The sequence below is a fragment of the Ornithorhynchus anatinus genome, chromosome X1, assembly GCF_004115215.2.
Source record: "Ornithorhynchus anatinus isolate Pmale09 chromosome X1, mOrnAna1.pri.v4, whole genome shotgun sequence".
Taxonomy (NCBI): Eukaryota; Metazoa; Chordata; class Mammalia; order Monotremata; family Ornithorhynchidae; genus Ornithorhynchus; species Ornithorhynchus anatinus.
Window position 1 is genome coordinate 46,602,463 of NC_041749.1, and position 23,098 is coordinate 46,625,560.

General features: G+C 46.9%; 1 protein-coding gene across 1 annotated transcript in view; it reads right to left on the reverse strand.

Moving 5' to 3' along the window:
* The window catches only part of TRPC7 (transient receptor potential cation channel subfamily C member 7), a 57,099-nt gene that overhangs the window by 31,277 nt on the left and 2,724 nt on the right, over positions 1 to 23,098 (reverse strand). Inside the window, exons 2-3 of the mRNA XM_029051679.2 lie at positions 19,338 to 19,554; positions 4,208 to 4,441 (exon numbers count right to left, since the gene is read on the reverse strand). Coding sequence (XP_028907512.2) covers positions 4,208 to 4,441; positions 19,338 to 19,527 — 424 coding nt within the window. The 5' untranslated portion in view covers positions 19,528 to 19,554. The remainder of the gene's footprint in view (positions 1 to 4,207; positions 4,442 to 19,337; positions 19,555 to 23,098) is intronic.

A 23,098-nucleotide genomic window follows, 5' to 3' on the forward strand; every position in this document is an offset into this window, starting at 1 on the left:
TCATTTCCCCTGTAATGCCTGACCATCTTAAACATGACCCATACCGGAAGCCACTTTGGTTTCAAATTTCTGGGAGAGATGATTTGTGCCCAACTGGCTGAGGAGGGCGGGATGTTCATCACTGGACATCCGAGGGTCTCTTCCAGATTCCTGTCCCCGCCCCTGCATGCACCCCTAGGCTTTCTGATTTTGGACACTCCAGGCCCAATCCTAACCCTACTCATCTTTCTAGCTACCTCCTGACCTATGGTGATGTCTCCCCAAGTCTGCCAATGAACAGACTTGCCCTGACTCTGGCAGGGTGCTGGTTCCTCTGGGGGCTTATCTGAACCTCATCTTCCAACTTCCCTAAGAGCCCCCCTCTGGGTAAAAGCCCTGGCTCCATCCAGCCCAGGATTCTGACTTCTAAAACATCAACGAGGGATACCTGGAGGAAGTGTCTGACGGCTCATCTGTAGGCCAAGTTATGGTTCCAGTCCAGAAATCTGGTTTGATTGAATCAATTTTGTGGGTGAGTTTCATTTTGTCTTTAAGACATCAAGTTTATAATCCATTATCATATTAATCAAGGTTTTCAGCAAAAGGAATGCCATTAAATTCCCTTCAATGGTCTGAATTATTTAGGCAAACAAACTGTTTCTTAGTGTAGAACTGATCTATTTCCTTCTATGCTACAGAAAAGAGTTTTAATGCTGAAGGGAAGAAAAAAACACCTTTTTTTCTATGTTCACTTGGGATAAAAAGTTCAGGAAACAGATTAATACATTTTGTTTCCCTAGTAATGAATCTCGGTTATGTGGCTCTTTATCATGTCAAAGTCAATAGATATACGTGACCTAGCATCCGGCTAAGGGACCAATCATCCACTTGTATCTAGGACTCATAAACTGGATTTTTTTTCTTTGTTTTCATATCCAGGCCCAGGAGTACAGCAAGACACACCTTAGCTTTAGATGCTATATATGTCTTTAATTGAAGGAAACAGAGAAACACTTTGAAGTGACATGGCCTATTGGATAGAGCATGGGCCTGGGAGTCAGAAGGACCAGGGTCCTAATCCTGGCTCCACCACTTGTCTGCTGTGTGACCTTGGGCAAGTCACTTCACTTCTCTGGGTCCCGGTTACCTCATCCGTAAAATGGGGATGAAAACTGTGAGTCCCATGTGGGTCATGGACTGTGTCCAACCTGATTATCTTATATCTACTCCAGCACTTAGTACAGTGCCTGGCACATAGTAAGCACTTAACAAATGCCATTAAAGAAATATCCCTTTCAGTAATAGAGGCTCTGAGTCCTGGGCACATCCCAGTCAGCTGGGATGATTAAAGAAAGACTCCCAATCCAGAAGTCCAAAAAGAAAAGTGAAATGAAGGGAGTACTTTGTGCCCAATAAATTTATAAGCATGGAAATACATTGGAAAACAATTCAGCTCCATATGAAATACGGTAACTAAAACTTTGTACTGGGTTATCCAGCACCTTAAAATTTGCTTCTTGTCATAAGAGCCACTTCTAATGATCTATCAGGCAATAAACCATCACCGGGTCCCCAGCTTCCTTGATGAAGCAGTCTCAAATGGAATTGTTAGGTACCGCTTCTGATAAGTCTGATAACAGAAACTGGGAATAGCTGGAAAACCACAGGATGTCTTCCCATCCTCTCTAAACCTGGAACGAGCAGCCCCTTAATGGGTTATCTGCCTCCCTTCCTTCTTTAAGTTAACATTTCCTGGGACAAAAATCTCTCCCAGGGCACCACAGTCAAGTTGGGCTGGGCTTGGGGTGGGGTCACCCCATCCCCTCCAAAGTTCACTAGATCGTCACAGTTGGGCTCTGGGTGAGAGCAGAGGTGGGGCTGATTAGAGGGCAGACTTGACCAAACGCTAGAATGGGAATCAAGCGCTTGCTCTAAACATTCCCCAGGAGGACCTGAAACAAAGGAAACAAAGCCATAAGGTGGCCTGCCTTTAGTGGGGGAGAAAATTTTGGTATAGAGCCATAAAAATTCATGACATCAGTAAGCCGTTTCAGAAGGCCAGCATTGGGCGCCCAAGAGAGGCTATTCAGGGAGTTCAACTGACAATTAATCATAAGGTTAATTTGGTTGCCACTGCATGTGCTTCCCCTGAAGAACTCTGGATAATCCCCATCCCTGCCCCACTCGCCCCAAGGCCCTGACTAAGTGGATTCTGCAGCTGAAAGCTGCTGTGAGGCACCCCTGAGGTGAGTATTGGGATTTCTGGGATCAGTCCTGAGGAACAGGAAGGGACATAAAATAGCCCTACCAGATCCACCAGATGGAACAAATGCCACTTTCCCCAACTCAAAATCTGCCCAGTGGACAGGGAACTTGGCAAGACCTGGGCCTGAATGGAGAGGAGCAGGGAGGATGATCCTCAAATACCTCCCTCACCACCTGGAGACTCGCATTGGGGAGACTGTCTGCTGCGAGAGGCCTGGCAGAGGCCTGGGGATACAGGGGCCTGCCCTCTCCCAGGATCAGCCGTTCTCCACTGGAGGCTCTATCCTCACCCTGAAGCAGTGGGTGAGGCTAAACTGGCCCCAGGGATCTTGGCTGAAGCCCATGCTCTCTCTCAGGTCAGGCGGGAAGACCCTGGTTCTTCCACTTCTCCAGTTACTGGCCGAAAGTGAGGTAACAGACTTCCCCTCCTATTAGAGTGTAGGCTTCTCGATGGCAGGGATACTGCTTTCTATTTCTGTTGTACTTTCTCACTCTGTTGCTGTATCCATGGGCTGATCTATTCTCCGGTTGCACTGTTCTGAGGTTTGCGCTGCTGCTGCAGGAAAGGCTGAAGTTGGTGGCTGCCTGCCTTGTTATTTTAAAAGGAGAAACTATTTGATCAGCTCCCAGCACAGCATCTGCTATTCTCTCTGTAGTGCACTCCACCCAGAGTCTGGCAGCACACCATGGGGGCCCAGTAGGGTGGTCTGCACACAGTGGGTGCCCCATCCAGTGCCTCACACAGATGGCCAACCCAGGACAGTACCATGCCCATAGGCTGGGACCTAGTACAGTGCTCCGCAACACATGGATAACCCAGAACGGTGCCCTGCACACCGTGGGGACCCAGTGAAGTGATCTGCTCCAAGGGTGTCCCCAGTACAGTATAGTCTCTGTATACCACGGGAGCCCAAAACAGTGCTCCACAACACAGGGCAATGCCCTACCCATAGCAGGGGCCTGGTGTAGTGTCCTGCAACACAGGAGACTCCCAGCCCAGGGCACAGTGCACAGTGGGTACCCAATCCAGTGCCCTGCACACAGGGAGCCCCTAATTCAGTGCTCTGCACACCATGGGGGCCCAGAAGAGTGGTATGCCCACAGTGAATTCTTCCAGGATGGTGTCCTGCCTACTGTGGCCACCGAGTCCAATGCTTTGCACATAGTGCATGCTTAATATACACTGTTGACTGACTAATTAGAGGTCCCATCAATCTTTTCAAGCCATTTGATACTATTAGAAGTTTTTGCTCCAGTAGTATCCTCCAAAAAGAGCAATGTGCAGAATCCAGTTACAAAGACTTTCCTCACACTCACTCACCAGTCTTTTCTAAGACAGTGTCTGCAGAGAAATTGCAAACTCAAGAACTGGCAGTTAAAATTGAATTTAGCCCATTGAGAGAGAATTATTTCAGCAGACTAATTTACAACCGTTCACACCAGAAGGAAATTAGTTTCCTCTTTTTGGTCGTTGGTTTACAATTGGCTTGCTCAATTCTGTTGCTTTATCCTGGGCTGATCTGATCTCTGGACGCACTGTTTTGAGGTTTGCACTGCTGCTGTAGGACAGGCTGAAGTTGGTGACAGTCACCCTTGTTATTTTAAAAGGGTAAACTATTTGATCGGCTCCCAGCACAGCACTTGCTGCTCTCTGTTGTGCTGCTCCTGAGCAAGGCAGCACAGTCTAGTGGAATGAGCACTGGTCTGGGAAGCTCGGGTTGTAGCCCACTTCTGCCCCTGGCTTTCTGTGTGATCTTAGGCAAGTCATTTGACCCCTCTGGATCTCAGTTTCCTCATCCGTAAAATGGGTATGGTAATAATACCTGCCTCACAGAGATGTTGCATAGGCTGAATAGAATCACGGACAGGGAAGTGCTTTGGGAAAGTGCTGTACAACTGCAACTTTGGGTTATTACACTAATGCCCCTAGAACAGAGACCCAGGTGGAACAGCGGTGCCTTACCGTAGGTGAAATAAGCCACTTCTGGGGGCAGTGAGGCGTTATTGAGGTTATCTCCGTGGACGTGTTGATCAACATACAGCTGGGCTTCGCTTGCTTTGAGAAAAGCCATGAAGCGAGCGGTGAATGAAGCCACAAAGATCGAGAGCATCCCAAAATCGAGAAGGTTCCACAGGTGCATGACGTATTCCCGAGGTCCTTCCTCCCAGATCTCTTTGCATTCAGACCAGATCATGCCTGTGGGGAAAGGCCCGCTGAATAGCATCAAAAAGCTCATATAGTAAACTCCTTTAAGGCTGTGCTATGCCGCTTATGATTTTATGTTCCTAATTGCCTGGTAGAGTATTCTGCACAGTAGGCTTCCAGCAGAATGCTTTGCACACAGTAGATGTCCTGTACAGTACTCAGCACCCAACAGGAAGCCAATACAATGCTCAGCACATAGTAAACACCCAGTATAGTTCTCAGCACAGAGTAGGTGCTCAATAAATGCCATTACTCAATACTACAGACTAACCTTTTCCTGCTGTAATTATGCAATGAAAAAGGAAATTCTGATGATGAAAGTCTAAGTCCACTTGCAAGTTCTCCCCTGGAAACAGTTAGTCCCTTGTGAACAGGGAAGATATCCACTAAATCTATTGTATTGTACTTTCTCAAGCGCTTCATACAGTGTTCTGCACACAGTAAGGGCTAAATAAATACCAATGATTGATTAAAATGTCGCACCCATTTATTTTTCCACTTCCCATTTCCCAGACACCTTCTCTTACAGCCTTGATGTCGCTCTTTTCTCTGCTGGTTAGTACATCGCTGCCTTGGGAGGAAGCTGCTTCACACTGTTCAGGGAGTGAGCTTCTCCTGAAGGCAACTACATGAGCCATCAGTGCACGTTCTGCTAAATAATTTGTATTGTCACTGCCTTTCCCTACATTTCCAATTCCACTCATGTTCTTCAGGACACCCAGGTGGGCAGAGCACCATTCTTCAATGGCAAACTGCCCCTTACATTCAAACACCCAAATGCAGCACATCAGTCACTCTTTTCGGTTCAAAGATAGGGAAGAACCTAACCCAGAAGGTCTTTCACCTCACAGTTGCTTGGGAAGCAGAGTGGCCTACTGGAAAAAGCATGGACCTCGGAGCTGGGTTCTAATCCCGGCTCCACCACTCGTCTGCTGTGTGACCTTAGGCTAGTCACTTCACTTCTCTGTGCTTCAGTTTCCTCAACTACAAAATAGACATTCAATATCTGCTCTTCCTCCTACTTAGACTGTGAGACCCACATAGGGCAAAAACTGTGTCTGACCTGATTAACCTGTCTCTGCCCCAGCGCTCAGGACAGTGCTTGACACATAGCAAGTACTTAACAAATACCATAAAAAACAGTCTATATAGCCACTGTATAACAGAAGGACACTGTTCTGGCTATCTGGAGATCTGGGTTCTAAGCCAGTTCTGCTAGTGGTCAATGTTTCTGCCTTGACTACTCCATCAGCTTCCTTGCTGAGTTTCCTGCCTCCTTTCTCTCCCCATTCCAGTCCATATTTCACGCTGCTGCCCGGATCATTTTTCTACAAGAACATTCAGTCCATGTTTCCCCACTCCTCAAGATCCTCCAGTGGTTGACTAGCCGCCTCTGCATCAAGCAGAAACTTTACCATTGGCTTTAAAGCACTCATTCACCTTTCCCCCTCCTTATTCTACCCCTCATTTCCTACTGCAACCCAGCTCCCTCAATTCACTTCTTTAACATCAATCTACTCATTTGTACCTCGATCTCATCTATCTTGCTGCCGACCTTTTGCCCACATCCTGCCTCTGGCATGGAACCCACTCTCGACCTCATTTCCCCTTCCAGTTATTGCCCTATCTCCCTACTACCCTTCCTTTCCAAAATCCTACAACGAGTTGTCTAGAATTGCTGCTTAGAATTCCTTAACTCCCATTCTCTCCTGGACCCCCTCCAAGCTGGCTTCCGTCCTCTCCACTCTAACGAGACTGCTCTCTCTAAGGTCACCCGTGACCTCCTTCTTGCCAAATCCAATGGCTCCTACTTCATTCTAATCCTCCTTGACCTCTCTGCTGCCTTTGACACTCGATCATCCCCTCGTCCTCCACACTTTATCTCACCTTGGCTTCATGGACTCCATCCTCTCCTGGTTCTCCTCTTATCTCTCTGGCCGGTCATTCTCAGTCTCCTTCGCAGGCACCTCCTCCCCCTCCCATCCTTTAACTGTTGGAGTTCCTCAAGGGTCAGTTCTTGGCCCTCTTCTGTTCTCCATTTACACTCACTCCCTCGGTGAACTCATTCACTCTCACGGCTTTGACTACCATCTCTACGCAGATGACACTCAGATCTACATCTAATATTGGTATTTGTTAAGCGCTTACTATGTGCCGAGCACTGTTCTAAGCGCTGGGGTAGACACAGGGGAATCAGGTTGTCCCACGTGGGGCTCACAGTCTTAATCCCCATTTTACAGATGAGGTAACTGAGGCACCGAGAAGTTAAGTGACTTGCCCAAAGTCACACAACTGACAAGTGGCCGAGCCGGGATTCGAACCCATGACCTCTGACTCCAAAGCCCGTGCTCTTTCCACTGAGCCACGGGACATCTCTGCCCCTGTCCTCTCCCCCTCCCTTCAGGCTCGCATCTCCTCCTGCCTCCAGGATGTCTCCATCTGGATGTCTGCCCACCACCTAAAACTCAACATGAGCAAGACTGAGCTCCTCATCTTCCCTCCCAAGCCTGGTCCTCTCCCAGACTACCCTATCACCGTGGATGGCACAACCATCCTTCCCGTCTCTCAGGCCTGCAATCTCAGTGTCATCTTTGGCTCGTCTCTCTCGTTCACCCCACACATCCTTTCCGTTACCAAGACCTGCCGGTTTCACCTTTACAATATTGCCAAGACCCGCCCTTTCCTCTCCACCCAAATGGCTACCTTACTGCTACAGGCTCTCGTTATATCCCGGCTAGACTACTGTGTCAGCCTTCTCTCTGATCTCCCTTCCTCCTCTCTCTCCCTGCTCCAGTCTATTCTTCACTCTGCTGCCCGGCTCATCTTCCTGCAGAAACGCTCTGGGCATGTCACTCCCCTTCTTAAACACCTCCAGTGGTTGTCTATCAACCTCCGCTCCAAACAAAAACTCCTCACTCTAGGCTTCAAGGATCTCCATCACCTTGCCCCTTCCTACCTCTCCTCCCTTCACTCTTTCTACTGCCCACCCCGCACGCTCCGCTCCTCTGCCGCCCACCTCCTCACCGTCCCTCGGTCTCGCCTATCCCGCCGTCAACCCCTGAGCCACGTCCTCCCGCGGTCCTGGAATGCACTCCCTCCTCACCTCAGACAATCTAATTCTCTTCCCCTCTTCAAATCCCTACTTAAAACTCACCTCCAAGAGCCCTTTCCAGACTGAGCTCCCCCCTTTTTCCCTCTGCTCCCTCTACCCCACCTTCACCTCTCCGCAGCTAAACCCTCTTCTCCCCCCTTCCCTCTCCTCCTATCCCACCCCCACAGCACTGTACCTGTTCGACTGTATATATCTTTACCACCCTATTTATTTTGTTAATTTTGTTTAATGAGATGTACATCACCCTGATTCTATTTAGTTGTCATTGTTTTTATGAGATGTTCTTCCCCTTGACTCTATTTATTGCCATTGTTCTTTTCTGCCTGTCTCCCCTGATTAGACTGTAAGCCCGTCAAACGGCAGGGACTGTCTCTATCTGTTGCTGACTTGTTCATTCCAAGCGATTAGTACAGTGCTCTGCACATAGTAAGCGCTCAATAAATACTATTGAATGAATGAATGGAACTCCCTCTGCCTTCATATCTGACAGACGATCACTCTCCCCACCTTCAAAACCTTATTAAAATCACTTCTCCTCCAAGAAGCTTTCCTTGACTAAGCCCTCATTTCCCCTATTCCCTTCTCCCTTCCTTGTCACCCTCACACTTGGATTTGTAGATGTAGATGGAGAAGCAGCGTGGCTCAGTGGAAAGAGCACGGGCTTTGGAGTCAGGGCTCATGAGTTCGAATCCCAGCTCTGCCACTTGTCGGCTGTGTGACTGTGGGCAAGTCACTTCACTTCTCTGCGCCTCAGTTCCCTCATCTGTAAAATGGGGATTAAGACTGTGAGCCCCACGTGGGACAACCTGATTCCCCTATGTCTACCCCAGCGCTTAGAACAGTGCTCGGCACATAGTAAGCGCTTAACAAATACCAACATTATTATTATTATTATTAGATGCAGATGACACGCAGATCTACATCTCCGCCCCTGTCCTCTCCCCCTCCCTTCAGGCTCGCATCTCCTCCTGCCTCCAGGATGTCTCCACCTGGCTGTCGGCCCGCCACCTAAAACACAACATGAGCAAGACTGAGCTCCTCATCTTCCCTCCCAAACCCGGTCCTCTCCCAGACTTCCCTATCACCGTGGATGGCACGACCATCCTTCCCGTCTCTCGGGCCCGCAATCTCGGTGTCATCCTTGACTCGTCTCTCTCGTTCACCCCACACATCCTATCCGTTACCAAGACCTGCCGGTTTCACCTTTACAATATCGCCAAGATCCACCCTTTCCTCTCCACCCAGACGGCTACCTTACTGCTACGGGCTCTCGTTATATCCCGGCTAGACTACTGTGTCAGCCTTCTCTCTGACCTCCCTTCCTCCTCTCTCACCCCGCTCCAGTCTATTCTTCACTCTGCTGCCTGGCTCATCTTCCTGCAGAAATGATCTGGGCATGTCACTCCCCTTCTTAAACAACTCCAGTGGTTGCCTATCAACCTCCGCTCCAAACAAAAACTCCTCACTCTAAGCTTCAAGGCTCTCCATCACCTTGCCCCTTCCTACCTCTCCTCCCTTCTCTCTTTCTACCGCCCACCCCACACGCTCCGCTCCTCTGCCGCCCACCTCCTCACCGTCCCTCGGTCTCACCTATCCCGCCGTCGACCCCCGGGCCACGTCCTCCCGCGGTCCTGGAACGCCCTCCCTCCTCATCTCCGCCAGGCTAATTCTCTTCCCCTCTTCAAAACCCTACTTAAAACTCACCTCCTCCAAGAGGCCTTCCCAGACTGAGCTCCTCTTCTCCCTCTACTCCCTCTACCACCCCCCCTACACCTCTCCGCAGCTTAACCCTCTTTTCCCCCCATTTCCCTCTGCTCCTCCCCCTCTCCTTTCCCATCCCCTCAGCACTGCACTCGTCCGCTCAACTGTATATATTTTCATTACCCTATTTATTTTGTTAATGAAATGTACATCGCCTTGATTCTATTTAGTTGCCATTGTTTTTACGAGATGTTCTTCCCCTTGACTCTATTTATTGTCATTGTTCTTGTCTGTCCGTCTCCCCCGATTAGACTGTAAGCCCGTCAAACGGCAGGGACTGTCTCTATCTGTTGCCGACTTGTTCATTCCAAGCGCTTAGTACAGTGCTCTGCACATAGTAAGCGCTCAATAAATACTATTGAATGAATGAATGAATTTGTACCTTTCCGTCACCCCACCCTCAGCCCCGCAGCACTTATTTATGTATCCATCATTTATTTTATTATCCATCTCTCCCTCTAGATGGTGAGCTCCTTGTGGGCAGGGAACGTGAATATACCAGCTCTGCACACAGGAAGCACTCAGTAAATATGATTGATTGGCAGATTGACCGAAGAATTCCTTAGGGTCTTCTGCAAGGTATATGGACTCAACAGAAATCCTGAAAAATTGCTGGCAAATGTCAGGGACCCCTCTCAGGGTTGCACCTGGAGAGTTTCCAATACTCTACCAGTCTCGGCCACTGGAGGGAGAGTCAAGCAGAGGCCTACCCATTCCTTTCCTAGCTTGGGCAGTGGCTAGTGAGTGGCACGCAATATGTACAAGTCAAAACTCACCCACACTGGGCAGCAGCAGCGTGGGAGAGAGTCGAGGGCAGAGACTCAAGTTTACTTCGTGGAAGGTGAAAATGGTAAACCACTTCTGGATTTTTACCAAGAAAACTCTATGGATCCACTACCAGAATGATTGCAGATGGAGAGAGGGGCGTTATGTGAGAAATGTGTCCGTGGTGTCGCTATGCGTCAGAAACGACTCGACGGCATAAGACAAAACCATGTCAGGGAAGGCTACAGTGGCTACTGAGGTAACCTCCTGCTGCTGTATGGCACTATGGCCATCAAGGTCACTTTGGCCATCAATAGGTCCTGCATGGGCACTTCATGTTGGGCTGCAGCCCATGCCAGTCTACTCAGTTGTTACAGTCCGTGACCCCTTGGGAGTTTATTTGGCAGTGCGGCTTAGTGGAAAGAGCATGGGCTTGGGAGACAGAGGACGTGGGTTCTGATCCCGGCTCTGCCACCTGTCTGCTGTGTGACCTTGGGCAAGCCATTTAACTTCTTTGTGCCTCAGTTGCCTCATCTGTAAAATGGGGATTAAGACTGTGAGCCCCACATGGGACAACCTGATTACCTTGTATCTACCCCAGTGCTTAGAACAGTGCTTGGCACATAGTAAGTGCTTACCAAATACCATCGTTATTATTATTATTTGGCGGGGGTGAGAGAGCGTGAGTGGCTCCATGCAAGCCCCTAGATCCAGAATCATTTCCTCTGTGCTGTTTCTTAGTCCTGAAGTCTCAGGACTGAGGCCCATCCGTTGTTCTCAGTGGGAGATGCCATCTACCAAAGGTACCATTTGAGAAATAGCTATCATTCTAAAGGTATTAATTAAGGATAACTTCTTAGTGCCTCTGTTTTCCCCATCTGTAAAATGGAGATTAAATACCTGTTCCCCCTTAGACGGTGAGACCCAGGTTGGGCAAGGACTTTGTCTGACCTGATAATTTTGTATCTTCTGTAGTGTTTGGCACATTGGGGCACTTAATAAATATCACTGCTTTTCATTATTATTACTGCTGTTATTATCACCAACAACTGTTCTGAACACGGGGATAGATACAAGAAAATCAGATTGGAGACAGTCCCTGTTCCACACAGGGCTCCAACATAAGAGTTAAATTGAGATAAGAGCAGGTATCTTATCTCCATTTCCCAGATGAGGACACTGAGGCCCAGAGAGATTAAGTGGCATGCCTAAAGTCACACAGCATGCCAGGGGTAGAGCTGGGGCTAGAACCTAGGTCTTCTGACTCTGAGGCTCAAGCTTTCTCCACTCGGCAAAATGTCTCGGGTTGATTTAAAAAGTGATATTCAGTGACAGTGATACAGTGATAAAATAATACAATCAAACAGTGATATTCAGTTCCAAAAGACTGAGGATTTTGCTTGTGTGGTAAGAATCTGGGAGGAAAAAGTAATCAGCATCAGTCAATCAGTGGCATTTATTGAGCCCTTCCTCTTTGCAGAGTACCGTACTACGTACTTGGAAAAATACAACAGACATAGATAGTAGATATGTTCCTTGCCCATAAGGAGATTTTGGTCTACAGAATAGAAAGGAATTGGAAAGGAACATTTGCCCCCTTGCTACTTCCCTCCCTACCCCCTTTAGCCCCCAGGCTCACAATGAAAAGCTGATACCATACTAAATGCATCTTCTCAAAATCTGGCCCCTCCACCTGCACCACTGACCCCATCCCTTTGTACCTTATCAAAACACTTGCCCCTGCTCTGACTGCCATCTTCAATAGTTCCCTCTCCAATAGCTTCTGTCCCACTGCTTTCGAACACTCTCATGTCTTCCCTATCCTAAAAAAACCCTCCCTTGACCCCACTACCCCCTCCATTTTTTACCTTCTACCTCCAACCATACCTTTCCAAACTCCTTGAGCGAGTTTTCTACACCCACTTCTTCCACTTCCTCTCCTCCAATTCCACCCTTGACCCCTTCCAATCTGGATTCTGCCCCCTTCACTCCACAGAAATTGCCCTCTCAAAGATCAACAATGATCTTCTTGCCAAATCCAACGCCCGCTATTCCATCCTAATCCTCCTTGACCTCTCAGCTGCCTTTGACTCTGTCGACCAACCCCTTCTCCTGGAAACACTATCCAACCTTGGCTTCACTGATACTGTCCTCTCTTGGTACTCCTCTTATCTCTCTGGCTTCTCATTCTCAGTCTCTTTCACAGGCTCCTAATCTGCTTCCCACCCTGTAACTAAGGGAATCCCTCAAGGCTCAGTTCTGGCTTCCCTTCTATTCTCCATCTACACCCACTCTCTTGGAGAATGCATTTGCTCCCATGGCTTCAACTACCACCTCTCTGTGGATGATTTCCAAATCTACATCCCCAGCTCTGATCTTTCTCCTCGGCAGTCTTGGATTTCCTCCTGACTTCAGAACATCTCTACCTGGGTATCCCTCCGACACCTCAAATTTAACATATCTGAAACAGAACTGCTTATCTTCCATCCCAAACCCTATCCTCACCCTGTCTCTCCCTTCACTATAGACAACATCACCAAACTCCCTATCTCACCAGCCTATTACCTTGGTGTTTTACTTGCCTCGTCTTTTTCATAAAACCCACCCATTCAATCTCGCACCAAATCCTGTCAGTTCAACCTTCTCAGCATCACTAAAATCCACCCTTTCCTTGCCATCCAAACTGCTACTCTGCTGATCCAAATGCTATCCCATCTTGATTACTGCACCTGTCTCCTTGCTAACCTCCCTGCTTCCTGTCTCTTCCCACTCCAATCCACACTTCAATCTGCTGCTCAGATCATTTTCTAAAAAAAAATTCAGTCACTATCTCCCCTTTCTTCCAGTAGTTGCCCATCCACCTCCACATCAAACAGAAACTCCTTGCTCTCTGCTTTAAAGCACTCGATCAGCTTGGCTTCCCTTACTTTTCTTCACTTATCAGCTTGCACAATTCACTCCTCTAGAGCCAGCTTGCCAACTGTGTCCCGATCTTATCTACTCCTTGCAGACCCTTTTCCCACATCCTAACTCTGGCCTGGAATGCCCTCCATCTTCAGATCTGACGATCACTTTCCTCACCTTCAAAGTCTTATTGAAGGCACAGTTCTTCCAAGAGGCCTTCCCCAGTTAGGCCCTCATTTCCTCTTTTCCCACTGCCTTTTGCATCGCCCTTGCACGTGGATTTGTACCCTTTATTCACCCCTTCCTCAGCTCCACACAATTTATTTACATACCCGAAATGTATTTATTTATATTAATGTTATCCCCCCCTCTAGACTATAAGCTTGTTGTGGGCAGGGAACTTGTCAACTAACTCTGCTATATTGTATATTCCAAAGCACTTAGTATAGTGCTCTGCACATAACGAACACTCAATAAATATGATTAATTGGTTGATATATGCCATATCACCACTCTCCCCACCTTCAAAGCTTTATTGAGCTCTCATCTCCTCCAAGAGGCCTTCCCCTATTAAGCCCTCTTTTCCCTGGATCCCTTTCCCTTCTGCATCACCTATGCACTTGGATATGTATGCTTTTGAGCACTTGATAGTCACCTTACCCTCAGCCCCACAGCACTTATATACATATCTGTAATTTAAATTTATCTATATTAATGTCTGTCTCCCTTCTGGACTGTAAGCTCTCTGTGGGCAGAGAACTTGTCTATTAACTCTGTTGTACTGTCACCCAAGCATTCAATACAGTGCTCTTTACACACTAAGTGTTCCATAAATACCACTGATAGACAGATACGCCAGACAATTACTCTCCCTGCCTTCAAATCCTTACTGAAGACACATCTCCTCCAAGAGGCCTTCCCAGACTAAACCCCACTTTTTCTCATCTCCCACTCCCTTCTGTGTCACCCTGACTTGCTCCCTTCTCTCTCCCCTGTCCCACAGCACTTATGTATATGTCTGTAATTTTATTTATTTATATTGATATCTATTTTTATTGACATCTGTCTCCCCCTTTTAGACTGTGAACTCGTTGTGGGCAGGGAATGTCACTCTTTATTGTTTTATTGTACTTTCCCAAGCACTTAGTGCAGTGCTCTGCACATAGTAAGTGCTTAATAGATATAATTGAATGAATGAATGAATGAATGAATAAAAAACATTCAGTCCATGTTTCCCCACTGCTCAAGAAGTTCCATTAGTTGTCCATCCACTTTTGCATGAAACAGAAACTCCTTATTATTCATTGGCTTTAAAATACTCCAACACCTTGTGTCCTCCTACCTTACTTCTCTGATTGTCTACTACAACCCGACCTGCCCACTTGGGTCCTCCAATGCCAACCTACTCCCTGAACCCCGATCTCGTCCATTTCTTCGTCGACCCTTCACTCACATCCTGCCTTTGGCCTGAAACTCCCTCCCCCTTCATATCCAATAGTCGATCACTCTCTCCACCTTCAAAGCCTTATTTAAAGTCACATGTTCTCCAAGAGGTCTTCCCCGACTAAACTCTCATTTCCTCTTCTCCCTTCTGGATCTCCCTTGTACTTGGATTTGCATCTTTTATGAATTTATGTACATGTGTGCATATTACATACATATTCACAATTTATTTGTATATGTATGTATATATATAATATCTGTCTCTCCCTCTAGAATGTAAGCTCCTTGTGAGCAGGGAACATATCTACCAACTCTGTTATATTGTATCTTCTCAAGCATTTAGTACAGTGCTCTGCACACATTAAGCTTTCAATAAATATGATCGATTGTTTGATTGACTTATGGATAGGAATTGGATAGGAAGACACCACAGAAGATCCTAGCTGGAATTCAACTGCATTTGGGCTATTTTATATGCAATGGAGTCAGAGGTCGTGGGTTCTAATCCCAGCTCCACCACTTGGCTGCTGTGTGTCCTTAGGCAAGCCACTTAACTTCTCTGGACCTCAGTTATCCCATCTGTAAAATGGAGATTAAGACTGTGAGTGCCACCTGGGACAACCTGCTTACCTTGTATCTACTCCAGTGCTTAAAATAGTGCTTGGCACATGGTAAGAACTTAACAAATACCATAAGAATAATAATAATGATAATAATGGCCAGAGTTTCTCCCTGAAACTCTTAAAGATGCAGATGGTGAAAACATGGTTTCATCTCTGTACCGCTCGTTAGTGTTCTACTGAAGGGGAAAAAAAATCTTGAAAGTCACATTTAAACCCAAAATAGTGATTCTAGTTTAAATGAAGAATAATGAATTTTACTAATTCAATGAAAGGAGAAGTCATTTTGATCAAGTTTTTGAAAATTGGTCTGGAATTCATTCCCTGAAATTCCCTGGCCTTAATTGATACTATAATTCATTTTGTGAAGTAGGTAAAATAGGGACCATTGTATTCTAATGGAAAGCCTATGCCACTGGGAATCAGGACACTGGGTTTCTAGTTCTAGCTCTAACAGTGGCCTGCTGCATGACCTTGGGCAAGAAATATAGCCCCTCTGGGCTTCAGTTTCCTTCTCTGTAAAATGGGAATAAGATGCTTACGCTCCTTATCTCTTAAATTATGAGTCCTGTGTGGGACAGTCACTGTGTCCAGTCTGATTATCTTGTAATTAGCCTAGTGATTTGGGCGGATAGTAAAGACTTAATAGTAGAAGTAGTAGATAGTATGTATTAAATGCTTACTGTGGGCCAATCAATGTACTAAACTCTGGAAAAGAATGTCAAAATGAGCTCAATGACATCTTTGAACAGGGGAGTCAGAAAGTCAAGGTGAGAAGAAAAAGCCATAGCAAAGAAATAGATCACTGATCTAGTTGCATTTTATAGGAAACTGTAGGCCTTTAGGACTAACTTTTAATGGTATTTGTTAAGCGTTTACTATGTGTCAGGCATTGTTCCAAGTGCTGAATCTAGCCATCACCTCCAATAGAACAAAACCATTGAGGATGTGCATTTATGTGCCTTATAGAACTTTGTAAATTTACTATGCTTAGCACTCATTGCAAGAGCAATAGTAGGAGCAGTAGAAGTAGTAGAATTCATTCATTCATTCAATCGTATTTATTGAGCGCCTACTGTGTGCAGAGCACTATACTAAACGCTTGCCAACACCTACTGGGCACAGTACACCATAGTAAGCACTTGGAAAGTACAAAGCAAGTAAGTGACATGTTTCTTGTCCACAAGTAGTTTTATAGTGTAATATGGAAAGGAAACATAAAAGTATTTCCAGAGTAATCAAAGCATATAAGTGAGGGCCATTCATTTATTAAATCAATCAATCAATGATTTTTATTGAGCTCTTACTGTTTGCAGAGCACTTTACTGAGCACTTGGGAGAGTACAATACCATAAAGTTGACAGACTCAATCTTTGCCCACAAGGAGCTTATGGTCCAGAGTGGGAGACAGACATTAAAATAAATTACGGGTAGAGAAGCAGCATGGCCTAGAGGGTAGAGCATGGCTCTGGAAGTCAGAAAAGCCCTGAGGTCTAAATCACAGCTCTACCGTTTGTCTGCTGTGTGACCTTGGGCAAGTCACTTTATTTGTCTTTGCCTCAGTTTCCTGGACTGTAAAAAGGGGATTAAGCCTGTGAGCCCTATGTGGGACAGGGACAGTGTCCAACCCGATTAGCTTGTATCTTCCTCAGTGCTTAGTACAGTGTCTGACACATAGTAAGTGCTTAAAAAATACCATTAAAAATGGGAGTAAATAAGGACATGTACCTCAGTGCTTTGGGGCTGAGGGTGTGGTGAGTATCAAGTGCTTAAGGAGTATAGATCTAAGTGCATAGGCAAGACAGAGGGGACAGCAGATAAATAATAATAAGAATAATAATAATAATGTTGGTATTTGTTAAGCGCTTACTATGTGCCGAGCACTGTTCTAAGCGCTGGGGTAGACACAGGGGAATCAGGTTGTCCCACATGGGGCTCACAGTCTTAAACCCCATTTTACAGATGAGGGAACTGAGGCACAGAGAAGTTAAGTGACTTGCCCACAGTCACACAGCTGACAAGTGGCAGAGCTGGGATTCGAACTCATGAGCCCTGACTCCAAAGCCCGTGCTCTTTCTACTGAGCCACGCTGCTTCCCTGAGCCACGCTGCTTCCCAAGATAAAGAAAATGAGGGCTTAACTGGGGAAGGCCTTTTGGAGGAGATGTGTTTTTATTCATTCATTCATTCATTCAATAGTATTTATTGAGAGCTTACTATGTGCAGAGCACTGTACTAAGCGCTTGGGATGAACAAGTCGGCAACAGATAGAGACAGTCCCTGCCGTTTGACGGGCTTACGGTCTAATCGGGGGAGACGGACAGACAACAACAATGGCAATAAATAGAGTCAAGGGGAAGAACATCTCGTAAAAACAATGGCAACTAAATAGAATCAAGGCGATGTACAATTCATTAACAAAATAAATAGGGTAACGAAAATATATACAGTTGAGCGGACGAGTACAGTGCTGTGGGGATGGGAAGGGAGAGGTGGAGGAGCAGAGGGAAAAGGGGAAAATGAGGCTTTAGCTGCGGAGAGGTAAAGGGGGGATGGCAGAGGGAGTAGAGGGAGAAGAGGAGCTCAGTCTGGGAACGCCTCTTGGAGGAGGTGATTTTTAAGTAGGGTTTTGAAGAGGGAAAGAGAATCAGTTTGGCGGAGGTGAGGAGGGAGGGCGTTCCAGGACCGCGGGAGGACGTGACCCAGGGGTCGACGGCGGGATAGGCGAGACCGAGGGATGGTGAGGAGGTGGGTGGCAGAGGAGCGGAGCGTGCGGGGTGGGCGGTAGAAAGAGAGAAGGGAGGAGAGGTAGGAAGGGGCAAGGTGATGGAGAGCCTTGAAGCCTAGAGTGAGGAGTTTTTGTTTGGAGCGGAGGTCGATAGGCAACCACTGGAGTTGTTTAAGAAGGGGAGTGACATGCCCAGATCGTTTCTGCAGGAAGATGAGCCGGGCAGCGGAGTGAAGAATAGACCGGAGCGGGGCGAGAGAGGAGGAAGGGAGGTCAGAGAGAAGGCTGACACAGTAGTCTAGCCAGGATATAACGAGAGCCCGTAATAGTAAGGTAGCCGTTTGGGTGGAGAGGAAAGGGCGGATCTTGGCGATATTTAGGAGGGCTACCCATAGCCCTCTTTTCCAAAATGTCCTGTGCCTTATGGGCCACAAATATTTTAAAATGGGGCAGCAAAAAGCCTCTACAAATGCTAACATGTTTAAGAGACTTTGGTTATTCCTGGACTCTGGATCACCTGGGTGTTGGGTCCTTGAGGCCCCACCTTAGGCCTCCACCCTGAGGCCCTACCTTGAGGTTTCTGCCCTGAATTCCCCCTTTGCTACCAGATCTAGTGGACTCTGAGCTTTGTCTTTTGTGTTATTTTTGTATTTGTCTTCATTTATGCTATTTTGTGTCTGCCATCAAATGCCCCCCTGCCATATTCTTAGATTGGAAGCCCCTGGAGGGCCAGGGACTGGGTCTAATTCTCACCCGGGTATTTTTTTCCCAGCACTTAATACAACTATTACTACTACTATAAGGTAGCATGAGAAGCAGCATGGCATAGTAGATAGAGCATGGGCTTGGGAGTCAGAAGGTCATGGGTTCTAAACCCGGTTATGCCACTTGCCTGCTGTGTGACCTTGGACAAGTGACTTAATTTCTCTGGACCTCAGTTACCTCATCTGGAGACTGTGAATCCCATGCGAGACAGAGACCCTGTCCAATCTGATTACCTTGTATCTACCCCAGCGTTTAGAACAGTGCTTGGTACATAGTAAGCACTTAACAAATACCCAAATTATTGTGATTATTATTAGATCTGCCTTGAATTCTGGTGCAGCATCGCTACTCAGAGATTTATTTGCTTTCATCGTCATTATTACCCAGGGCTTGGATTGTCCCAGATTTCTAATTCAGCAGATATCAAGAATGTCTTCTCCTTTCCCAGTGTCCTAAACTGTAATGAAGGATGGGAAGGTGGGGCAAGAAATAAAATACTTTTTTAAATCATGGAGTTGGGCTTTCTGCCCAACAGCAGGGAAGGGTTAGGTATCATATGCCAGCCCACTCCCCTGGAGAGGCCGAGACTAGCAGGAAGGCGTCCCTTTCGGCCTGGCTTTCTCTAGTTTAACAGCAGGTTGGGTTCTCAGTGCAGGATGCTCCACTGCGGGGAAGCGGCAGGATGGGCGAGAGATGCAGACAAGAAGGAGAAGCTTTGCACAACCCCACTCAGACTGCGTGGCCTCAGGGGAGGGTGGCTGGAGGAGAAGACCGAGAGCCTCGTGCTTACCTAAAACCCACTTCATGATGAGCATCTCGGTCCATGAGAACTGGGTAGTTTTTACACGAAAGATCTGCTTGGGGTAGTCGGTGATAGTCTCGTTGGGCAGGTTTTTGACGCCTTCAAATCGGTCGGATGCGTTCAGCACCAAGAGGCCCAGGAAGATGGTAAAAGAAACTGCGTGGGCCACAAACTTCATGAATGGGCTTCTGAGAGTCTGGCCTAGCTGGAAACAAACAGGAACAAGATGGAGGTTCAGCATAGGGCAGTAGGACAGTGGTGCCAGCAGGTGGTAGGCGGAAGGTGATGTTCTTTATCAGTCAGTCAACCAATCAATCGTATTTACTGTGTGCAGAGCCTTGTACTAAGCGCTTGGTAGAGTACAATGCAGCAGTTGTTAGACACTTTCTCTGCCTACAGCGAGCTTACAATCTCCGGTCTCAGAGAATGTGATGAGAGGAAATCCCAATCTAGACTATTTTCACAGATCACAGCCCTGACTAAGCCCCCCATTTTCCTTACCCCCTCTCCCTTCTGCATCACCCATGCACTAGGATCTGTACTCTTTAAGCACTTGATATCCACCCCACTCTCAGCCCCACCGCACTCCCTCTCCAGTCTGTAAGCACCACGTGATCAGGGAATGTGACTACCAGCTCTGTTGTATTATACCTTCCCGAGGTTACTGCATACAGTAAGTGCTTAATAAATACCATCGATTGAATAACAGCTTCCCCAAGAAAGTTATCTTGCAGGGAGCCTGTTGGGTCAAAGACCATTACTTCAGTGGCCCTCACCATTCCCAGCGTGTGAGGGGCAGGATGACCTAGTGGAAAGAGCATACACAGAGAGTTAGATGACCTGGGTTCTAATCCTGACACTGTCCTTTAATAATTGTGGCATTTGCTAAGTGCTTACTATGTTCCAGGCACTGTACTAAGCACTGGGGTGGAGACAAGCAAATCAGGTTGGCCACAGTCCCTGACCCACATGGGGCTCACAGCCTCATTCTACATTTTATAGATGAGGTAACTGAGGCACATAGAAGTGAAGTGACATTCCTAAGGTCAAACAGCAGATGAGTGGCAGAGCCGAGATTAGAACCCATGACCTTCTCACTCCCAGGCCCGTGCTCAATCCACTATGCCATGTTGCTGCTTTCTGTGTGACCTTGGGCAAGTCACTTAACTTCTCTCTCTGTTAGTTTCCTCATCTGTAAAATAGCTATTTAATGCCTGTTCTCCCTACTACTTAGGCTGGATTACGATCCCCATGTAGGACAGGGACTGTGTCTGACCTGATTAACTTGCATCTACTTCAGTGCTTAGAACAGTGTGTAATATATGGTAAACAATTAACAAATACAATAATAATAATGTTGATAATAATAATAATGTGTGAAATTGGACCCCTTCTTATTCTGAAATGATCTTTAGTTCAGTCATACACACAGAGCACTCAATGAGAGGCTGTGGAGACCAAGGAAACTTGAGGAGGCTGTGGCTGGAGTCTTGATGGTGCTGGCATCCTATGTTGCCCCTCCAACTGCATGCCTTTCCCACCCTGCTCCCGCCCTTGAGACAGGCCCCTGGGCTGAGGACTCTACTTTCCACACTCTGGCATGGCTGGAGGGAGGCTTCACTGGCCAGCGGTGAATCAGAGAAAACAATACATGCCTTCTGGATCTCCTTGAGAACAGGGAAAAGTGTGCTTTCTTCTGCTGTACTCTCCAAAGTGCTTGTTTTACTGCCCAGCACACAGTGGACATCCAGCACAAAGGTAGAATTTCACTTAAATGGGAGATAATTCACTCAGGAAAGGAACAATACTAAAGGTTTGTCTAATTTCAATCTCTCCAACTGAAAACATATCCAGCATAACATTTATAAAACAGATGGCTTGATAATGTTCTTTTAATATGCTTCGGTGTGATAATTATGTACTTTAATTACTGCAGCTATCAGTGTAACACGATTGATTATAATCAGAGTGCTGAGAAACCAGCACTCTATGGGGTAGGGTGGTGTGCAAGGTTAGATTAATGTAGGGGCTAACAAGATTGCAGTCTAGGAGTCCCGAGTTTGTGGGACACCCTGAATGCCACCCCAGAAATCATGACCGCGCTCGACCTTACCAACCCAGCAGTCAGTTGAGGCATTATGATGACGGTGGTCTAAACAGACCTTCCCAAAATGGTCACCGTGCTTCCTCAGTGTCAAAAAGGGATGGTGATGCTGGAATTGCTGCTGTCCCCACTGCCTGACCCTTCTCTCCGTGTCCTCTGAATTGGTGGCCATTTCAAATTTCTCAACTCAGTGATTAGACAGTCGATGGAAGGGAGAGGGAGCCCCAGGCTCTAAGCACTCCCTAAGCACTGTCCTGTACCGATCCTGGCTCTGCCACCCTCCCCTCCACCCCAATATACTCCCAGCCTAACACAGTCTCTGCCTCCCCCTAGAGCATCATGGGGGCCACAAAACCGTAAAGAAAAAGCTTTTGAGTCAGGACTGTGGCACGGGTGGTGGGCATACACCCAAAGTCAGAGGAGCTTCAGAGAAGTGGCAGTGTCAAAATTAGCTCTTGAGAGCTGGCCCAGGTCTGAGTCCTTTCTCCATTTCCCAAGCCTTCCCAGTGAAGTTAGGGGCACGCCTGCTTGAGGTACACTTCACTCTACTCTTGGAAGCAGAAAACTTCTAAATGCCAGCGCACCCCCAGTGACACAGCCAGATTTGGGGCTCACTTAACAACAGTGCCTTGCAAGCAGGACTCTTCTCGCTTGACACTCCTTTCCGCTGTCAGCATGGGCGTCACTGATGCTGTTTGCTTCTCTACCTTAATGAGCCTTGTGACTAATTTGTAAGGATAATTGAACAGCAAAGGTCAACTTGAAATGCATGAACTCCACTTCTCCTGTTTCTTGCGCAATTAACATTATTGCTTGTACAATCCTAGATAGCTATCATATTGGCTTCTATTCCAATCCACAGGTAGGATTTGGGGCCAGGTCCATGTTAGCTAAGGACAAATTGTCATAGATTTTAGATAATGAAAAAAGAACCTAACAACTTTGGGGATTAACCTAACAACTCCTACCTAGTGAATCAACTAATGAATGAACCACTTAACAAATCAAATGGTATATCAGTTGAGGTTAAAATACACTGTCAGTGTTCCAAAGGATTCCTGCCTTTGAGGGCGTTTTTATTCCATTCATGGAGAATGTCGAGGGAGGCAACATAATGAGGCCTTGCAGATAAGTTTCCAAAACCTGCAGCCCCCAGGCCTGTACCAGAGTTAATGCCCCAAACCCCAGCTAAACACTGTCCCTGTCCCTGTCCCAACCCCAATTGATTGGCACATACCTACGTTCCTGCCTAGGCAACTGCTAAACCGCATAGGTACACATCTTGCACTCAGTTTTGCCAGAGCACCCATTTCCCCAATCTTCTTTTGGTAGAGCATGTTGACATCGTTAGGGAATGTTGGTCTGAAAACACATACCATTTTGGATATGGTGCAAGGCATGATGTCTGACAGAGTGAGGGTTCACCCAGCTTGCAACATCACCCTAACACATCCTGTCAGAGGACTTCCGAGTGGCAAGGAAGGAATGGTGAAATTACTTTGAATAATTTCAACACCCCATGGGGTGACAGACAAGTATTTGCCCCTGAGAGCTAAGTTCTTCTATGCCGTGGGACAAATTACTGGGGCGATTCAACCACGAGAATCAAAATGGGGAAACCTGTTTAGGCTTTAGTGGCCAACAG